This window comes from Pelodiscus sinensis, unplaced genomic scaffold, assembly GCF_049634645.1.
Source record: "Pelodiscus sinensis isolate JC-2024 unplaced genomic scaffold, ASM4963464v1 ctg210, whole genome shotgun sequence".
Taxonomy (NCBI): domain Eukaryota; kingdom Metazoa; phylum Chordata; order Testudines; family Trionychidae; genus Pelodiscus; species Pelodiscus sinensis.
The window spans coordinates 30,177-49,722 of NW_027466049.1; the positions used below are offsets into that span (position 1 = coordinate 30,177).

Sequence of the window (19,546 nt, forward strand, 5' to 3'; positions counted from 1 at the left end):
CCGCCCTGCTGCACCGCCGCGCAGGGAACCGGACGGGGAGAGGCCCCGCCCTGCTGCACCGCCGCGCTGGGAACCGGACGGGGAGAGGCCCCGCCCTGCTGCACCACCGCGCAGGGAACCGGACGGGGAGAGGCCCCGCCCTGCTGCACCGCCGCGCTGGGACCCCGACGGGGAGAGGCCCCGCCCCGCGCCACCGCCGCGCAGGGAACCCGACGGGGAGAGGCCCCGCCTGGTGCCGGTGGGATGAGGGGCAGGATACAGCCACGGCGGGAGGGGAAGTGCCGGGCGGTGTGCCTCTGCTCCAGAGCCGCCGTGGCCCGGCGGGGGACCGCTGTTCTGGAGCACGATGAACAAGAGCAACAAGAATGATTAAAGGTTTAGAGAACATGACCTATGAAGCCAGGCTTCATGAACTGGGCTTGTTTAGTTTGGAAAAAAGAAGATTAAGGGGGGATATGAGAGCGGTTTTCAAATATCTAAAAGGGTGTCACAAGGAGGAAGGAGAAAATTTGTTCCTCTTGGTTTCTGAGGACAGGACAAGGAGTAATGGGCTTAAAGTGCAGCAGGGGAGGTTTAGATTGGACATTAGGAAAAAATTCCTAACTGTCAGGGTGGTCAAATATTGGAATAAATTGCCAAGGGAGGTGGTGGAATCTCCCTCTCTGGAGATATTTAAGAACAGGTTGGATAGACATCTGTCAGGGATGGTGTAGACGGAGCTTGGTCCTGCCTTGAGGGCGGGGGGCTGGACTCGATGACCTCATAGACTCATAGACTTTAAGGTCAGAAGGGACCATTATGATCATCTAGTCTGACCCCCTGCTCAGTGCAGGCCACAGAATCTCACCCACCCCTCCTAGAATAATCCTCTCACCTATATCTCAGATATTGAAGCCTTCAAATACTTTGAAGACCCCAAGATGCAGAGAATCCTCCAGCTGTGATCTGTGCCCCATGCTACAGAGGAAGGCGAAAAACCTCCAGGGCCTCTGCCAATCTACCCTGGAGGAAAATTCCTTCCCGACCCCAAATGTGGCGATCAGCTAAACCCTGAGCATGTGGGCAAGACTCACCAGCCAGACACCCAGAAAGTTCTCTATAGTAACTCCTATCATCCCTCCATTGACCTATTCCCACTGATAATGAATGATCAATTAGTTACCAAGAGCATGTTATCTCATCAAACCATCCCCTTCATAAACCCATCTAGTTTAATCTTGAAGCCAGCTAGATCTTTTGCCCCCACTACTTCCCTTGGAAGGCCGTTCCAGAACCTCACTCCTCTAATGGTTAGAAACCTTCGTCTAATGTCAAGTCTAAACTTCCTACTAGCCAGCTTATATCCATTTGTTCTTGTGTCCACATTGGTATTAAGCTTAAATAATTCCTCTCCCTCCCTGGTATTTATCCCTCTAATATATTTAGAGAGAGCAATCATGTCCCCCCTCAGCCTTCTTTTGGTTAAAGTAAACAAGCCAAGCTCCTTGAGTCTCCTTTCATAAGACAGGTTTTCCATTCCTCGGATCATCCTAGTGACCCTTCTTTGTACCTGTTCCAATCTGAATTCTCCTTCTTAAACATGGGAGACCAGAACTGCCCACAGTATTCCAAATGGGGTCTCACCAATGCCTTGTATAATGGCACTAACACCTCCTTATCCCTACTGGAAATACCTCGCCTAATACATCCCAAGACCGTATTAGCCTTTTTCACGGCCATGTCACAATGGCGGCTCATAGTCATTCTATAATCAACCAGGACTCCGAGGTCCTTCTCCTCCTCCGTTACTTCCAACTGATGTGTCCCCAGCTTATAACTAAAATGCTTGTTATTAATCCCTAAATGCATAACCGTACACTTCTCACTATTACATTTCATCCTATTGCTATCACTCCAATTTACAAGATCATCCAGATCTTCCTGTATGATATCCCGATCCTTTTCTGAATTGGCAATAGCTCCCAACTTTGTGTCATCTGCAAATTTTATCAGGACACTTCCACTTTTGGTGCCAAGATCAGCAATAAAAAGATTAAATAAAATTGGCCCCAAAACTGATCCCTGAGGAACTCCGCTAGTAACCTTCCTCCAACCTGACAGTTCACCTTTCAGTATGACCCGCTGTAGTCTCCCCTTTAACCAGTTGCTTATCCACCTCTCAACTTTCATATTAATCCCTATCTTTTCCAATTTAACCAATAATTCCCCATGTGGTACTATATCAAATGCCTTACTAAAGTCACGGTAGATTAGATCTACTGCATTTCCTTTATCTAAAAAATCTGTTACTTTCTCAAAAAAGGAGATCAGGTTGGTTTGGCACGATCTACCTTTTGTAAAACCATGTTGTAATTTGTCCCAATTGCCATTAGCCTCAATGTCTCTAACTACTTTCTCCTTCAAAATTTTTTCCAGGATCTTACATACTACAGATGTCAAACTAACAGGCCTATAGTTACCCGGGTCGCTTTTTTTCCCTTTCTTAAAAATCGGAACTATATTAGCAATTCTCCAGTCAAATGGTACAACCCCTGAGTTTAGAGATTTCTTAAAAATGTTTGCTAATGGACTTGCAAGTTCGTGTGCCAGTTCCTTTAATATTCTTGGATGAAGACCATCTGGGCCCCCCGATTTACTCCCATTAAGCTGTTCAAGTTTGGCTTTCACCTCGGATATGGTAATATCTACCTCCTTATCTTTAGTCCCATTTGTTAACTTACTATTATCCCTAAGCTCTTCATTAGCCACATTAAAGACTGAAGCAAAGTATTTGTTCAAATATTGGGCCATTCCTAGATTATCCTTAACCTCCACTCCATCCTTAGTAATTAGCAGTCCTACTTCTTCTTTTTTGGTTTTTTTCCTATTTATATGGCTATAAAACCTTTTACTATTGGTTTTAATTCCCTTTGCAAGGTCCAACTCTATCTGACTTTTAGCCTTTCTCACTTTGTCCCTACATGCTCTAACCTCTAAGGTAGCTTTCTTTACTGATCCCTCCCATTTTCCACTCCTTATATGCTTTCTGCTTTTTCTTAATCACCTCTCTGAGATGCTTGCTCATCCAGCTTGATCTAACACACCTGCCTATAAATTTTTTCCCTTTTCTAGGGATACAGGCTTCTGACAACTTCTGCAACTTTAACTTAAAATAATTCCAGGCCTCCTCCACTTTAAGATCCATAATTTCTTTAGTCCAATCAACTTCCTTAACGAATTTCCTTAATTTATTAAAGTTAGCCCTTTTGAAATCAAAAACCCTAGTCTCAGATTTATTTTTGTTTATCCTTCCATTTAATTTAAACTGAATTAGCTCATGATCACTCGAGCCAAGGTTGTCTCCTACAACCATTTCATCTATGAGGTCCTCGCTACTCACCAAAACCAAATCTAAAATAGCATCCCCCCTTGTTGGTTCAGCAACTACTTGATGAAGGAATTCATCAGCTATCACATCTAAGAAAATCTGAGCCCTATTATTATTACTAGCACTTGTTCTCCAGTCTATATCTGGAAAGTTGAAATCTCCCATGATTACGCAGTTGCCATGAGTATTTACTTCATTAAAAACATTAAAGAGGTGTCTATCCATATCCAAATTGGATCCTGGTGGTCTGTAACACACCCCAAGCACTATCCCAGGGGAGGATCTGATAGTTTTCTTCCCCAATGTGATTTTTGCCCAGACAGACTCTGTCTTCTCCATTCCATCACTTTTTATTTCTTTACAATCTACCTCCTCTTTGATATACAATGCGACTCCACCACCTTTACCCTTATTCCTGTCTTTCCTAAACAGCACATCCCCTTCAATACCTGTACCCCAGTCATGCCTAGTATTCCACCATGTTTCTGTTATTCCTATAATATCTGGTTTCACTTCCTGGACCAATAGCTCTAGTTCCTCCATTTTGTTACCTAGGCTCCTCGCATTGGGGTACAAACATCTTCATTTTTGCTGTTTGGCCTCACTCACATTCTTTACCCAATTTGGCCCGGACGTTGTACCTCCAGTATAACCTATTAGACTAGTATCCACCCCACCCTTCCTCATGTTCATTCTCCCACCCCCAGCTATATCCTCTCTCGAGGTCCCTTCCAGTCCTATGATTCCATGATTCCCAGGAGCAGCTGCTGAGCTCTGGTCCCCTTCCCGAGCGCTGGCGGGGCTGGAGCCGGAGCCGGAGGTGGGGTCTCTGCAAGGGGCGGAAGCGTTTTGGCCGGGTCCGGCGTGAGCCGGAGGGCCTGTCGTTGCTAGCTCTTCTCTGGCTGGGTCCCCGGGACTGCCCACAGGCAGCTCCAGAGGCCCCAGGAATCGTGGGGGGTCGGGCAGGGCCGTGGGCAGAGCTGAGCTGCCGGGGCAGAGGCTGCAGGCAAGGCTCCTCAATCCTGCTCTCTCTCCAGGCCTGTCCGGCGACTCCGCCCTGGTGCAGGTGCTGGAGGAGGAGTCCCGGAGCCGCATGGGGCACTTCAACCAGAAGGATGTCTCCATGGTGTTCAGCAGCGTGATGAGGCTTCACCCGTCCAGCCCCCACCCCCTGGTGGAGTCCTGCCTCAGCAGCTTGGAGCGGCACCTGGAGAAGGAGCGCCACCCCCAGACCCTCTTCCTCCTGCTCTCCTACTACCGGCTCCGGGCCCAGGCGCTGCAGGGCCACTCCGCCTCCGACCAGCAGCTGCTCAACAACCGCAAGATCCTGCGCCTGGTCAGGCACACGCTGGGGCAGGTCAGCGCCGTGCGGGAGCATGAGCTGGCCCTGCTGGACGAGATGCTGGCCCTGTGCGCGCAGGAGGCCAGTAACAAGGCCCTGGAGGCCATCTTCAGCTCGCAGCTCTTCTACGAGAACCGGCAGGAGCGCTTCATCCACAGCATGGCGGGTGAGCGCTGCGGGCCGGCCCCCTCCCCCCCCCACATGCACGGTCGGGGGGGTGCGGGCCGGGGCTCAGGCCTGCCATGTGGGGTCTAAAGGCGAGATAGGGAGCTGGAGGGGCTGGGGCAGGCGAAAGGTGGCTCCACGTTGCCCTCTGCTCCTCCGCAGGCCACGGTCCCACACTGCTCCCATTGGCTGCCGTTCCTGCCAATGGGAGCTGCAGGGACAGAGGCCATAGCCGGTGGAGGAAGGGAGCACCTGGAGCTGCCCCCCAACAGGAAAGGCTGGCCCAGGACCCAGGCTTTGGCTGCAGCCCCGGTGCTGGGCGGCGGAGCGCGCCTCTCCCTGGCCGTGGCAGCTCCGTGCGCGGCCGGCCGGGGCCCTGCCTGGGCGTCTTAGGCAGCTGTGGGGCAGGAGAGCCGAGCTCAGTGGCTGCCCCTGTGCGTCAGTCCTGTGTCCCTGGGGCCGGAGCCCTGCCTGGGCGTCTTAGGCAGCTGTGGGGCAGGAGAGCCGAGCTCAGTGGCTGCCCCTGTGCGTCAGTCCTGTGTCCCTGGGGCCGGGGCCGTGCCTGGGGCGTCTTAGGCAGCTGCGGGGCAGGAGAGCCGAGCTCAGTGGCTGCCCCTGTGCGTCAGTCCTGTGTCCCTGGGGCCGGAGCCCTGCCTGGGCGTCTTAGGCAGCTGTGGGGCAGGAGAGCCGAGCTCAGTGGCTACCCCTGTGCGTGTCAGTCCTGTGTCCCTGGGGCCGGAGCCCTGCCTGGCGTCTTAGGCAGCTGTGGGGCAGGAGAGCCGAGCTCAGTGGCTGCCCCTGTGTGTCAGTCCTGTGTCCCTGGGGCCGGAGCCCTGCCTGGGGCGTCTTAGGCAGCTGTGGGGCAGGAGAGCCGAGCTCAGTGGCTGCCCCTGTGTGTCAGTCCTGTGTCCCTGGGGCTGGAGCCCTGCCTGGGCGTCTTAGGCAGCTGTGGGGCAGGAGAGCCGAGCTCAGTGGCTGCCCGTGTGTGTCAGTCCTGTGTCCCTGGGGCCGGGGCCCTGCCTGGGCGTCTTAGGCAGCTGTGGGGCAGGAGAGCCGAGCTCAGTGGCTGCCCCTGTGCGTCAGTCCTGTGTCCCTGGGGCCGGAGCCGTGCCTGGGGCGTCTTAGGCAGCTGTGGGGCAGGAGAGCCGAGCTCAGTGGCTGCCCCTGTGCGTCAGTCCTGTGTCCCTGGGGCCGGAGCCCTGCCTGGGCGTCTTAGGCAGCTGTGGGGCAGGAGAGCCGAGCTCAGTGGCTGCCCCTGTGTGTCAGTCCTGTGTCCCTGGGGCCGGAGCCCTGCCTGGGCGTCTTAGGCAGCTGTGGGGCAGGAGAGCCGAGCTCAGTGGCTGCCCCTGTGTGTCAGTCCTGTGTCCCTGGGGCCAGAGCCCTGCCTGGGTGTCTTAGGCAGCTGTGGGGCAGGAGAGCCGAGCTCAGTGGCTGCCCCTGTGTGTCAGTCCTGTGTCCCTGGGGCCGGAGCCCTGCCTGGGCGTCTTAGGCAGCTGCGGGGCAGGAGAGCCGAGCTCAGTGGCTGCCCCTGTGTGTCAGTCCTGTGTCCCTGGGGCCGGAGCCCTGCCTGGGCGTCTTAGGCAGCTGTGGGGCAGGAGAGCCGAGCTCAGTGGCTGCCCCTGTGCGTCAGTCCTGTGTCCCTGGGGCCGGAGCCCTGCCTGGGCGTCTTAGGCAGCTGTGGGGCAGGAGAGCCGAGCTCAGTGGCTGCCCCTGTGCGTCAGTCCTGTGTCCCTGGGGCCGGAGCCCTGCCTGGGCGTCTTAGGCAGCTGTGGGGCAGGAGAGCCGAGCTCAGTGGCTGCCCCTGTGCGTCAGTCCTGTGTCCCTGGGGCCGGAGCCGTGCCTGGGGCGTCTTAGGCAGCTGTGGGGCAGGAGAGCCGAGCTCAGTGGCTGCCCCTGTGTGTCAGTCCTGTGTCCCTGGGGCCGGAGCCGTGCCTGGGGCGTCTTAGGCAGCTGTGGGGCAGGAGAGCCGAGCTCAGTGGCTGCCCCTGTGTGTCAGTCCTGTGTCCCTGGGGCCAGAGCCCTGCCTGGGCGTCTTAGGCAGCTGTGGGGCAGGAGAGCCGAGCTCAGTGGCTGCCCCTGTGTGTCAGTCCTGTGTCCCTGGGGCCGGAGCCGTGCCTGGGCGTCTTAGGCAGCTGTGGGGCAGGAGAGCCGAGCTCAGTGGCTGCCCCTGTGTGTCAGTCCTGTGTCCCTGGGGCCGGAGCCGTGCCTGGGGCGTCTTAGGCAGCTGTGGGGCAGGAGAGCCGAGCTCAGTGGCTGCCCCTGTGTGTCAGTCCTGTGTCCCTGGGGCCGGAGCCGTGCCTGGGGCGTCTTAGGCAGCTGTGGGGCAGGAGAGCCGAGCTCAGTGGCTGCCCCTGTGTGTCAGTCCTGTGTCCCTGGGGCCGGAGCCCTGCCTGGGCGTCTTAGGCAGCTGTGGGGCAGGAGAGCCGAGCTCAGTGGCTGCCCCTGTGTGTCAGTCCTGTGTCCCTGGGGCCGGAGCCCTGCCTGGGCGTCTTAGGCAGCTGTGGGGCAGGAGAGCCGAGCTCAGTGGCTGCCCCGTGTGTCAGTCCTGTGTCCCTGGGGCCGGAGCCCTGCCTGGGCGTCTTAGGCAGCTGTGGGGCAGGAGAGCCGAGCTCAGTGGCTGCCCCTGTGTGTCAGTCCTGTGTCCCTGGGGCCGGAGCCCTGCCTGGGCGTCTTAGGCAGCTGTGGGGCAGGAGAGCTGAGCTCAGTGGCTGCCCCTGTGTGTCAGTCCTGTGTCCCTGGGGCCGGAGCCGTGCCTGGGCGTCTTAGGCAGCTGTGGGGCAGGAGAGCCGAGCTCAGTGGCTGCCCCTGTGTGTCAGTCCTGTGTCCCTGCGGCTGCAGCCCTGCCTGGGCGTCTTAGGCAGCTGTGGGGCAGGAGAGCCGAGCTCAGTGGCTGCCCCTGTGTGTCAGTCCTGTGTCCCTGGGGCCGGAGCCCTGCCTGGGCGTCTTAGGCAGCTGTGGGGCAGGAGAGCCGAGCTCAGTGGCTGCCCCGTGTGTCAGTCCTGTGTCCCTGGGGCCGGAGCCCTGCCTGGGCGTCTTAGGCAGCTGTGGGGCAGGAGAGCCGAGCTCAGTGGCTGCCCCTGTGTGTCAGTCCTGTGTCCCTGGGGCCGGAGCCCTGCCTGGGCGTCTTAGGCAGCTGTGGGGCAGGAGAGCTGAGCTCAGTGGCTGCCCCTGTGTGTCAGTCCTGTGTCCCTGGGGCCGGAGCCGTGCCTGGGCGTCTTAGGCAGCTGTGGGGCAGGAGAGCCGAGCTCAGTGGCTGCCCCTGTGTGTCAGTCCTGTGTCCCTGGGGCCGGAGCCCTGCCTGGGCGTCTTAGGCAGCTGTGGGGCAGGAGAGCCGAGCTCAGTGGCTGCCCCTGTGTGTCAGTCCTGTGTCCCTGGGGCCGGAGCCCTGCCTGGGCGTCTTAGGCAGCTGTGGGGCAGGAGAGCCGAGCTCAGTGGCTGCCCCTGTGTGTCAGTCCTGTGTCCCTGGGGCCGGAGCCCTGCCTGGGCGTCTTAGGCAGCTGTGGGGCAGGAGAGCCGAGCTCAGTGGCTGCCCCTGTGTGTCAGTCCTGTGTCCCTGGGGCCGGAGCCCTGCCTGGGCGTCTTAGGCAGCTGTGGGGCAGGAGAGCCGAGCTCAGTGGCTGCCCCTGTGTGTCAGTCCTGTGTCCCTGCGGCTGCAGCCCTGCCCGTGGTGTCCCCGCAGAGTGGCTGCCGCGCAAGGCCGAGACCCTCGCCCCTTACACCATGGCGCTGATTGCCAAGTACGTGGCCCGGCACCGGCTGCGGGAGCCGCGCCTGCTGGACGCCATCGCCGCCTTCCTGCTGCAGCGCGGGGAGCAGCTGGAGAGCAAGGTGAGTGCGGAGGCGGCCTGTGCCCAGCCCCGGCGGGGGCCCCAGGCCTGCTGTGCCAGGGGGGGTGTCTGCTCTGTGACCTGGGGTCCCTGGGCGCGGTGATGGGAGATTCTCAGACTCTCCCAAATGTGGATTAACCCGACACCCAGGCTCAGCCTAGGGAGAGACAGAGGGAGGGAGGCGGAGACCAGCCCCTGGCTGGGGGCAGGGCCTGGGAGGGAGTTTTAGTTTCTGGCTGGAATGATGGAGGAAGCAGCCTAGGGAAGGGGCTGGGATTTAGGGGCCCAGTCCCCCCCTCTCCAGGGGGCTGAGGCATCCTAGGCCTGCCCTGGAACCAGGTTCCATCTGTGCTGGGCTGTATCCCGGAGGAGCAATAAACTCCCTGTTCTACCGGCTGGGGGAGTCTGTCCGTGCCATTTCGGGGGTGCAGGAGACGGGGGACCCCCGACACGCCGCCCCACTGGCGCCTCACCCCCTCTCTGCCTCTAGGTCATCCAGAAGCTGGTGTTTCCCTTCAGCCGCATGAACTACCGGCCGTCCAACCACAGCGAGCTCTTCCCCCGGCTGGAGGCCATCCTGGAGCAGAAGGCAGCCAGCTCACCCCTGGCCACTGTCAACATCCTCATGTCCCTGTTCCAGCTCCGGCACTTCCCCCAGGCCGTCCTGCACCAGGTCTTCTCGCCAGCCTTCCTCAGCAACGTCATGAGTACGTCAGGCTGTGCCCGGGCTGGGGGGCGGGGCGGGGCAGGCACCCTCAGGCAGCAGGCAGACAGCAGCGCCGCCCGTCTCTCCCGCTGCAGGCAGCCCCTACGCGCTCATTGTGCGCCGCTACCTCTCGCTGCTGGACTCCGCGCTGGAGCTGGAGTTCCGGGATTACAGCGGCCCGCGCCTCGACCCGCGCTACCGCGTGCTCATGTTCGACCACGCCCTGACCGCCGACGAGGCCAACCGGAAGTACAGGTCCGCCGGGGGCGGGGGGGGGAACGGTAACGGTACAAGCGGTAAAAATCCTGGTGGGTACAGTGACGTGCGCCATGGGCTCTGGGTGCAACTCTCATGCTCCAGAGCCCGCCATGTGGGCTGCCAGCCACCACCCCAGGGTCTGCACGTCAGCCAGCGCAACCCGCAAAGAGGTGCATATCGTAAAGCGTCTCAACCATTCCACTTCCACACCCCTAGCTTGAGGGCCCGGGGCAGCACGGGGGGAGGGGGGAGCCGAGGGCCCGGGGCGGTACGGGGGGAGGGGGGAGCCGAGGGCCCGGGGCGGTACGGGGGAGGGGGGAGCCGAGGGCCCGGGGCGGTACGGGGGAGGGGGGAGCCGAGGGCCCGGGGCGGTACAGGTCGCGGGGGGAGGGGGGAGCCGAGGGCCCGGGGCGGTACGGGTCGCGGGGGAGGGGGGAGCCGAGGGCCCGGGGCGGTACGGGTCGCGGGGGAGGGGGGAGCCGAGGGCCCCGGGGCGGTACGGGGGGAGGGGGGAGCCAAGGGCCCCGGGGCGGTACGGGTCGCGGGGGAGGGGGGAGCCGAGGGCCCCGGGGCGGTACGGGGGGAGGGGGGAGCCGAGGGCCCGGGGCGGTACGGGTCGCGGGGGAGGGGGGAGCCGAGGGCCCCGGGGCGGTACGGGGGGAGGGGGAAGCCGAGGGCCCGGGGGGGTACGGGTCGCGGGGGAGGGGGGAGCCGAGGGCCCCGGGGCGGTACGGGGGGAGGGGGGAGCCGAGGGCCCGGGGGGGTACGGGTCGCGGGGGAGGGGGAAGCCGAGGGCCCGGGGCGGTACGGCGGGAGGGGGGAGCCGAGGGCCAGGGGCGGTACGGGTCGCGGGGGAGGGGGGAGCCGAGGGCCCGGGGCGGTACGGGTCGCGGGGGAGGGGGGAGCCGAGGGCCCCGGGGCGGTACGGGGGGAGGGGGGAGCCGAGGGCCCCGGGGCGGTACGGGGGGAGGGGGAAGCCGAGGGCCCGGGGGGGTACGGGTCGCGGGGGAGGGGGAAGCCGAGGGCCCGGGGGGGCTGAGGGCAGCAGGGGGGAGCCTCGGGGGGCCTATCTGAGGCTTACTTTGAATCTCTGGTTCCTCCGTCAGCTACAAGGGGCTGGTGGCAGAGGCGCTGAGGCAGCTGGTGGGCGAGGAGTGCTACCGGCAGGACGAGGTGCTGCCCCCTGGATACTGCACCGGTAAGGTGGGGGGGGGGAGCCTTCCCCGGGGGTGGGCAGCACCGTGGGCCTGCTCTCAGCCAGGCGGAGGGAAAGGGACGGTGCCAGTGGAAGCGCCCAGGCCCGGGGCCGGAGGGGTGGCGGCCGCAGGACTGCCCCAGGGCCCCCCTCCATGCGGGGCTCCCCACTGGAGAAGCCCGGCCTCGCTTGGAAAGCTCTCCCCGGCGTGCGCCAGGCTGGGGTCTCCCGGAGCTGCTGCCGCGCAGGCCCAAGGCTGCCAGGGCGATGGGGGACGGCAGTCAGCCAGGCCTCTGGGGGCAGTCCCGTCCGGCTCTGGGGCTGCGTGGTTTTGTGTCGGAGGGTGAGCAGGCTGCCTGAGCCGCCCGGGGTCGACTTTAGCAACTAGGGAGGGTCGGAAGGTGGAGGTGTCCTGTCGAAGCAACCCCGTAGCTTTGTGTGATGGGGCAATGAGCTGCGTGGCCATGGGGCACCTCGGCTGTAGTGAGGAGTCTGACACGCTCTCGCACGGCCGTAGCAATGCACGAGGCACATGCGCCTAGATGGGGCTACTCTACGGTGGGCTGGAGAACCGTTCTCGGAGAGGAGTTAACGGGTCACAGCCCTGCTGGACGGGCAGAGCCAGTGGGGTTCCTCAGGGCTCTGCTTTGGGACCGGTTCTGTTCAGTGTCATAATAGGTATGCATAGGGCACGTCTACACTCGCACCCTCCTTCGAACTAGGGGTGCAAATGCAGGCTTTCGAAATAGTCAACGGAGCGGGGATTTACGTATCTCGCGCTTCACTAGCACGATCTCGCCGGCGCCTTGCTCCGATCAGCAGCTGCGCCGGCCCTTGGTTCCAACTAACCCGACTCAAAAAATGGACAGACACCTGTCGGGGATGGTCTAGACCAGGCATGCTGATAGCTTTCTTTCAGGGCCACCAAAGAGAGTGACTTCTATCGGAAAGTCCTCATTATTGATTATAGATTATGGTTTAGGTCCATTTTGTAATATCTTTTAGATCTTGTTTGAATATAATACAATAATTTGATGTGTACAATTATTATTTGTTCATATATAATAATTTTTAATGTAAATATAAATGTAAGGTACTTTTTAATTGTTTTATGATACATAACTTGTTTTGTTGAAATAAAAACAAGTCTAGACAGTGGGTAATCAACTAGAACGGGCTCCTGTGGACATTTGAGATACTTTGTAAGTTTGAGATTTTGCATAAACATCGAATTATTGGTGCGATTGGGTGAAATCCATAAGGAAAGGTACAGGAAATAGCACTGAGAGTATTGGAACCCCATTTCAGAGCGCAATGGTGGCTTCATTGAATATCTTTTTACATTTACTTAAATGACAAGACATTTAAAATTGAGAAAAGGACCCTTTCTTGACCCAATTCATCTGTGGAACTCGCTGCCCTTAAATAGCAGTGAGGTCAAAAGTCTGTAAGATTTGAAAAGGAGGAGGGCTTATTGGTAGTGAACATACCATCAGTAGGATAAAAACCAGATCGAAACCCACTCATGTTTCAGGGCATAAGCCAGCCACAAACTGATGGGAGTGAAGAAAAACATTCCCTATCCAGGGGTAACTCCTGCGGACATACACACACACACTCGCAACCCCCCACTCTAACCTAATGCCTCCCCCTCCCCCAGAGCCAGGCACTCCCAGCCCCTGCCCCCACTCTAACCTAATGCCTGGGTCCCGGAGCTACCACCACCATGTGCTTCTCCCTCTAGGCGCTGGGACGCATGCGCAGGGCGGCCGGCCGTGAGCATTGACAGGTGTGTGTGAGCAAGACATGAGGAGCCATTCTTCCGCTCTGCTCTGCTCTGGTTGGGCCTCAGTTGGAGTCTGTGTCCAGTTCTGGGCACCACGTTTCAGGAGAGAGGTGGCGAAATTGGAGAGGGTCCAGAGAAGAGCAACGGGAATGATTGACGGTCGAGAGAACAGGAGCTGTGAGGGGAGGCTGAAGGAACTGGGCTTGTTTAGTTTGGAAAGGAGCAGACTGAGGGGCCATGAAGCCGTTCTCTGGTATCTCAAAGGGTGTCACAGGGAGGAGGGAGAAATCTTGTTCCCCTCGGCCTCTGAGGGCAGGACAAGCAGCAAGGGGCTTAAACTGCAGCCAGGGAGGTTCAGGTTGGACATTAGGAAAAACTTCCTGCCTCCCCGGGCGGTGAAACCCTGGGGTCAATTGCCTGGGGGGCTGTGGAATCCCCGTCTGTCTGCCGGGGATGGTCTAGACAGCGCTGGGTCCTGCCGTGGGGGCGGGGGCTGGACTTGACTCTCGAGGTCCCTTCCAGTCCTAGTGTTCTATGAAATTCCAGCCCCCCAGACCGAGACCCCCAATCCCCAGACCATCCCCTGCAGCAAGACCCACCCCCCCAGTCCTCTGCACTTGGACCTCCAATCCATCCCATCCCCCGCCACTGAGACCTGCCAGTCAGCCCTTTGACCAGCAGGCTGGACAGACACCTGCCAGGGATGGTCTAGACCAGGGCTACTCAACACACGGCCCGTGGCGGGATTGATGCCCTGTCGTCCGGTGCCTTTCGGTCGGTCCGTTCCTGGAGTGTCCTTGCTCATTAAAGTGCCGGCCTAGGGTGGAAATGGGGAGCGGCTGCACTTCGTTAATACCAGCAGAATGGTCTTCAATGGGGCCTGCGTGCTGTGTAGCCTTGCCTCAGTCTGTGTATTCATTCCCGTCCGTGTGAAAGAAGCTATTTGCATATATCTGCATACATTTGCATGTCTATGCAATCACCCTTAAGCTGCGGCCCTCGGCATGTGCTGTGAGTATCGGCGTGGTCCCTGGGGCTCCCAGAGTTGAGTAGCCCTGATTTAGACCGTGCCTGTCCCTGCTGGGGGGAGGGGACTGAACCTGACCTCTCGGGGTCCCTGTGGCTCTATGAACAGGACAGGGGAGGCAGAAAGTCTGAAGCTGCCTTGTAAATCCATGGGCCACCTGCGGCGTCAGGTGATCCCATTTCCCCGGGAGTCCCCGGCGTGGAGGAGGTGCCGGGAAGGGCTGCCACGGGCATTGGCGCGGGAGGTTGGAAAGACTGGGCCTGTCCCCTGGGAAGAGGGGCAGACCCCCTAGCACGCGAGCAGGGCCAGCCAAAGGCAGCGGCTCTGGGCACTGTGCGGTCGCCGCGTGGAGGTCTGCTCCGCAGGGAAAGCATCCCAGGGCTGAGCTAGGCGGATAGGCAGGGAAGCGTCCCCGTGCCGTGTTCCCAGCCTCGGTTTGCCGGGGCTGCTGCCTCCCCCGGGACACCCGGCATTGGCCGCTGTGGGCAGCCAGGCCCCTGGTCGGGATGGGCCTTGCTGTGGCCGTTTGGATGGCGTGATTAATACTAGCGCTACGGCAGCCCAAGGGCATGGCCGCTCAGAGAGACGTGGCCTCGGCCAGCAGCGGTGTGTAGGGAGCAGGCAGATCCCCAGGCACCGGGCTGTACTTTCCGGAGCAAAGCCACGGACACGCCAGGAGCGCTCCCTCCGCCGCAGCCCGCGCGCTTTCCCGCCAGCTCGCCTCCGGACGGGGGCCCCTTTCTCCCGCCGCTCCCCACCCACTGGCCTTTGGGGTTCCTGCTGCCACTGTGACCTCTGCACGTTGGTGCCTTGAGGGTCCAGCCCTCAGCGAGGGAACCTCACAGCTAGTGCAGCCTGGGCTGCCTCTTCGTCATAGGCTCCCCGGGCGGGCGGGCGGAGACCCCAGGAGCCACGGAGCCAAGGCGGGACCCGCCCCGACTCCATCAGCCCAGCCAGGGCTTGGCCAGGCCGGGACTTGAACACCCCTGGGGAACCCAGCCCAGCGCTTCCCCCCGCCATGGGGAAGAGTTTTCCTAAGATCCCGCCTAGCCCCCCCGCACTGCAACGTGGTCCCATTGCTCCTCGCGCCGCCCCCTGAGGCCAGCCTCTCTGGGCCCCTGGCCTGGCAGGCAGCGCAAGACTCAGACCTGATGGTCAGTGATTTCAGCGCTGCTGCCCGTGCGAGGGGTTTGGTTGGGGCTGGCTCACCGATGGGTTGGGCATTGGACGCCAGGGCCGTGCCACGCGCTCTGCGCAGCCCGAGCTGGCCGTAGCCTGCGCGGCGGGAAGGGAACGCCGGGGCCCCGTGTTCAGTACTAAAATACTGTGAAACCCACTGGAGCTCTTCCTGCTCCCTCCCCGGCTCCTCACAGCTGGCGGGGAGAGCTCCCCGAGCCCTTGGACATGACGGTGGGCTCCAGTCCGGAACCAAGCGTGCCAGCCGTGCCGCGTGCCCGCACTTCGCAGCCCGTGGGGAGTTGGCTCCTGCACCGCTCAGAGCTCCACGCAGTGTCCCCGGGGCTGCACGTGTGGGGAGTTTGGGGGGGGAGGGGGATCCCTGCGGCAGGGCCGGCCGTAGGGACCATGGGGCCCTACACGGGGCTTGCAGCCCGGTGGCCCTGGGCCTAGTGGCAGCGGAGGCAGGGCAGTGCCTAGAGACGTGCTTTATGATCTTCAGTGTTTAGAAAGCAAACTATGGGGTGCTTGCCAGCCCCCCTCTGGGGTAGCCCGTCCCGGCTCCCCCCCCCCCCCCCGGCCGCGGGGAGTTTGGCCTGGACCTCTCCCTCGGGGGGGGGCAGGCCCTGAGGCTCCAGCCCCCACCAGCAAGGGGGGGGAGGCCAGTGTGGCTCCTGTGTGCCCCCCAGGATACCATGCATGTTCTGCGCTCCCTCCCCCCACTTGCACCCCCTCCCCGCAGCTGCCTCGCGCCCCCTATCCGGGGCCCCGTGCCCCTCCCTCCCCCCACCCAAGCCTGTTCTCTGCCACCAGCCTCCAAGAGTAGAAGTAGTGCTGGAGAGAAGCTGGGAACATCTGGCACCGCAAAACTGAGGCTTAAAACGGCCTCAGAGCCAAAAACTCGGCACGGAACATCTGCGGCACCGGTAGCTACGGCACCAGCAAGACACTCGCCAGCGTTGGCGCCGCGAGCTGCTGCACCGTCTTCATCAATAACATCGGGCCCTAATAGCGACGGCGCTACAGCCACTGGGTCGGCAGCTGAGCTGTGACGCGCCGGCCGGGTCAGCGGGGGTCGCGCCGCAACACGCTGCCCAGCTGACCTCCATATCCTCGGCTGCCCCCTCCGGGGGCCTGCCTGGCTGGGCGGCCGCTCCGTGGTGTCGGCTGGGGACGGAGGCGCTGGCAGCGTGTTCATAGGCTCGAGGTCCTGAGCGGGCCAGGGTCCAGGCAGTCCAGCCCTTCAGCTGGGCCTAGCAAGGGTCTTGGGGGTCCGGGCAAATCGGTGGGACCCGGCAGCAGGCGTGGCGGTCTAGGCCAGTGCTCAGGGCCCAGCAGTGGCCCAACCCAATCTTCCCTCAGAGGGCAGCATGGTGGGGAGGAGCCTCTGCCCTGCTCGGGAACCGCCCTCGAACTGAGCCTGGAGCTCCTCCTCTTATACTCCCAGCCCTGACTTCCTGTTTCCTGTGGGTGGGGCTGGCTGGTTCTGGTTCTGGCTCTGCCCACCAACCGGTTTTTGTGGGCGTGTGCTCCTGGGTCAGCGGGAGGCCACGCTGAGTCACTACGGTACCATCCACCCTGCCCACACAGATACCCACCCTCCCCTGCGCCACGTGGTCTGGAGCCTGTGACATCCTCTTTGAAACGCCAGCCAGGACTCCTGAGGAGGGACAACCGCCAGACATCTCGCCAACAGATCAATCCTCAGCTTCCGATGATCAGTTGCCACCGGATGACCTCAAACAATTTCAGGAGCTTTTAAAGAGGGTGGCTGCCAGCCAAGAAATACAGCTCACCGAGGTCCACGAGAAACACCATCATCATCTTAAAGGTCTCCAGCCCTGTCAGCATGCAAAAATAGCTGTGTCTAGAGAAGCGGCCATTAGGGAGGCTGCTGACGAGATCTGACAGACTCCGGCGTCCATAGCCCCAAATAAAAAGTCCTTTGTCCCGCCCAAAAGCGCAGAATTTCTTTTCTGCCACCCACAACCAATTCTTTAGTGGTGGAGGCAGCGCAGCAGAGGTCAGAGCTTCCGCAACACAAGAATAATGTGGCGGATAAAGAGAGTAAATGCCTCGACATCTTCAGGCATAAGCTGTACTCGTACTCAACCCTGCTCCTCAGAGTAGCTAATTATGCGGCATTTCTCTCCAGCTATCATTTCGATAATACACTCAACGCACTTCTCTCATTGAGCACCTACCAGCCTTGAAAAGACCGAACCTGAAAGCAGTGTGCAAGAGGGACATGCCCCCACCGAGAACCTCTCTCCAGATAGCCTGGGACAGAGCCAACACAGCAGCCTGGACCATGGCAGCTTCTGTGGTCATGAGAAGAGCCTCCTGGCTTCAGGAGGCCTCTCCTTTGATGAAGAGATATTGTTCCCAGGGAAGACAGATGAGGTCTTACGTTCCAGTAAGGAATCAGGAGCCACCCGTCATACCTTGGCTAAGTACACCCCACCGTACCGACGTAGACTACAGCTGCTGTATCAACGGCACCGAGACTTTTCATATTCCAGATACCAGCAAAGGGGATTTGATCAATCCAGATCCAGGCAGCGACGACCTCAGCCAAGCAACCGTAACCCCAGCCAGCATATGAACAAACAGCAGATTTAACTTCCAGCTTGAGGGCTTGCAAGACCTTCCCTTGTTTGGTCACCATGCTCAGTCTACGCCAGTCTTCCACCATCCGCTGAGACCATCCTACCGCCATTGAGCTGCCATCACAACAGATCGTTGGGCCCTAGAGATCATGTCATCAGGCAACACCATCCGCTTCCTAACACTACCCCCACCTCCCCACCATCCCCGTCCCTCTTCGGGGACCCTTCTCATGAGGATCTACTCAAATGGAGGTCCTCCGTCTCTTAGACATCAGAGCAGTAGAGAAGGCGCCAGAAGAGTTCAAGGGCAGGGGTTTCTATTCCCACTACTTTCTCACAACAAAAAAGATAGGTGGCTGGAGACCTATGCTAGACCTGCGCAAATGGCATCGATACCTACGGAAGCAACACTTCAAGATGGTGACCCTAGCATCTATCATTCCAGCACTGGAACATGGAGACTGGGGCACGGTCCTCAACCTGCAAGACACCTATTTTCATTTTACCACACATCCGGCACACACACAGTTTCTGCGTTTTGTAGTCGGATCGGAGCACTGGCAGCACCGTGTCCTGCCCTTTGGCCTGTCTTCGGCGCCCAGAGTATTTTCCAAGACACTCGCTGTTGTGGCATAGCTATGTTGCCAATGAGTTGTGATTTTTCTCTGTCTAGGTGACTGTCTAATAAAAGGGCCAACAGCTGCGGACACTCCATATGATATCCCTAACCAGACACACGTTCTATTTCTTAGTCAACGTTTCTGCCTACAAAAACCCTCCAGTTCATTGGAGCCCATCCACATTGGACCCAGCCAGGGCATACCTACCATTGCAATGATTCTGAGCAATCCAAGACCTCGTTTTTGCCCCCACAAACAGCCCCAGTGTGTCAATACTTACCCTCTTCAGCTCATGGGGCATAATGCGGCTACAACGTACCTGGTTGCTCATGCGAGGCTTCACTTTTGCTGCCTTCAACTCTGGCTCGCCTCCGTTTACTCTCTCAGGAAACGGGACATACGCAGACAAGTGTCCCTACCTACCGATGTCACGATCTCTGACATGGTGGACCGAGCCAAACAACTTACTGGCCGGTGTCCTGTTCCGCCGGGACCAACCTATCTTGCAGATTACTACCGAGGCCTCCCTCGCGGGATGGGGAGCTCACATGCGGGACATGTCTGTACAAGGTCTATGGGCAACCAAGGAATCTACTTTGCACATCAACTTATTGGAACTCACGGCAGTCACAAATGCATGCAAACAGTTTGTGCTGCACATCCGAGGATACATAGGACACTTACCGACAATATCTCCACAATGTATATTATAAATCGGCAGGGTGGCACTTGTTCTTGCTCCCTGTGCACCGAGGCGATTCAACTATGGAACTGGTGCACCCACAGTGCGGTTACCCTGACAGCTTCCTACTTACCGGGAGTCAACAACATGTTAACGATTCTGCAGCAGCCTGCGAATGGGAGTTCCACCAACACGTCCTCCAGCCAATTGTCGATCACTGGGGTCGTCCACACATAGACCTCTTTGCCTCATACGAGAATACGAAATGTCAGCAATACTGTTCCAGGGCCAGTATAGGTCACAGATGTCTAGGGGAACCTTTCTCCTCCACTGGGGTGGCCCCTCTTATATGAGTTTCCTCCTATACCACTCATTCCCAGGGTTCTTGAGAAAATCAACGGAGATACCGCAACAGTGATTCTAACAGCTCTGTTCTGGGCACGACAAACATGCTTCCCCTACCTTTATCAGATGTCTCCTCAACCGCCTTCTCACCTTCTCATGTATCCCAATCTCCTAAGCCAGAGCAACGGGACTCTCATCATCCTCAAGCCCAAACGTTATGCTTGACAGCCTGGCTCATAATTGGTTCCAAGAAGAACTCCAGTGTTCAGACAAAGTGAGGAATGTTCTATTGCACAGTAGGAAGCAATCCTCTCACTCCACCTACCTCCACCAGAGGCAGGAGGTGGGAGACGACTAGCTGGTTGTCTGCGCTATCTGGGCATGGGTGCTGGCTCCCGCCCCCGCCGACAGTTCCTGGTCGGCAGGGAGGTTCTCACAGGG

At 59.5% G+C, this 19,546-nt stretch overlaps 1 protein-coding gene across 2 annotated transcripts in view; it reads left to right on the forward strand.

The window, feature by feature from the left end:
* Positions 1–19,546, forward strand: part of FASTK (Fas activated serine/threonine kinase) — a 61,691-nt gene that overhangs the window by 17,635 nt on the left and 24,510 nt on the right. For both annotated transcript variants that reach the window (XM_075918701.1, XM_075918702.1), the window contains 5 exons: positions 4,405–4,875; positions 8,554–8,702; positions 9,192–9,408; positions 9,503–9,662; positions 10,772–10,863. In XM_075918701.1, the coding sequence (XP_075774816.1) occupies positions 4,405–4,875; positions 8,554–8,702; positions 9,192–9,408; positions 9,503–9,662; positions 10,772–10,863 (1,089 nt within the window). The remainder of the gene's footprint in view (positions 1–4,404; positions 4,876–8,553; positions 8,703–9,191; positions 9,409–9,502; positions 9,663–10,771; positions 10,864–19,546) is intronic.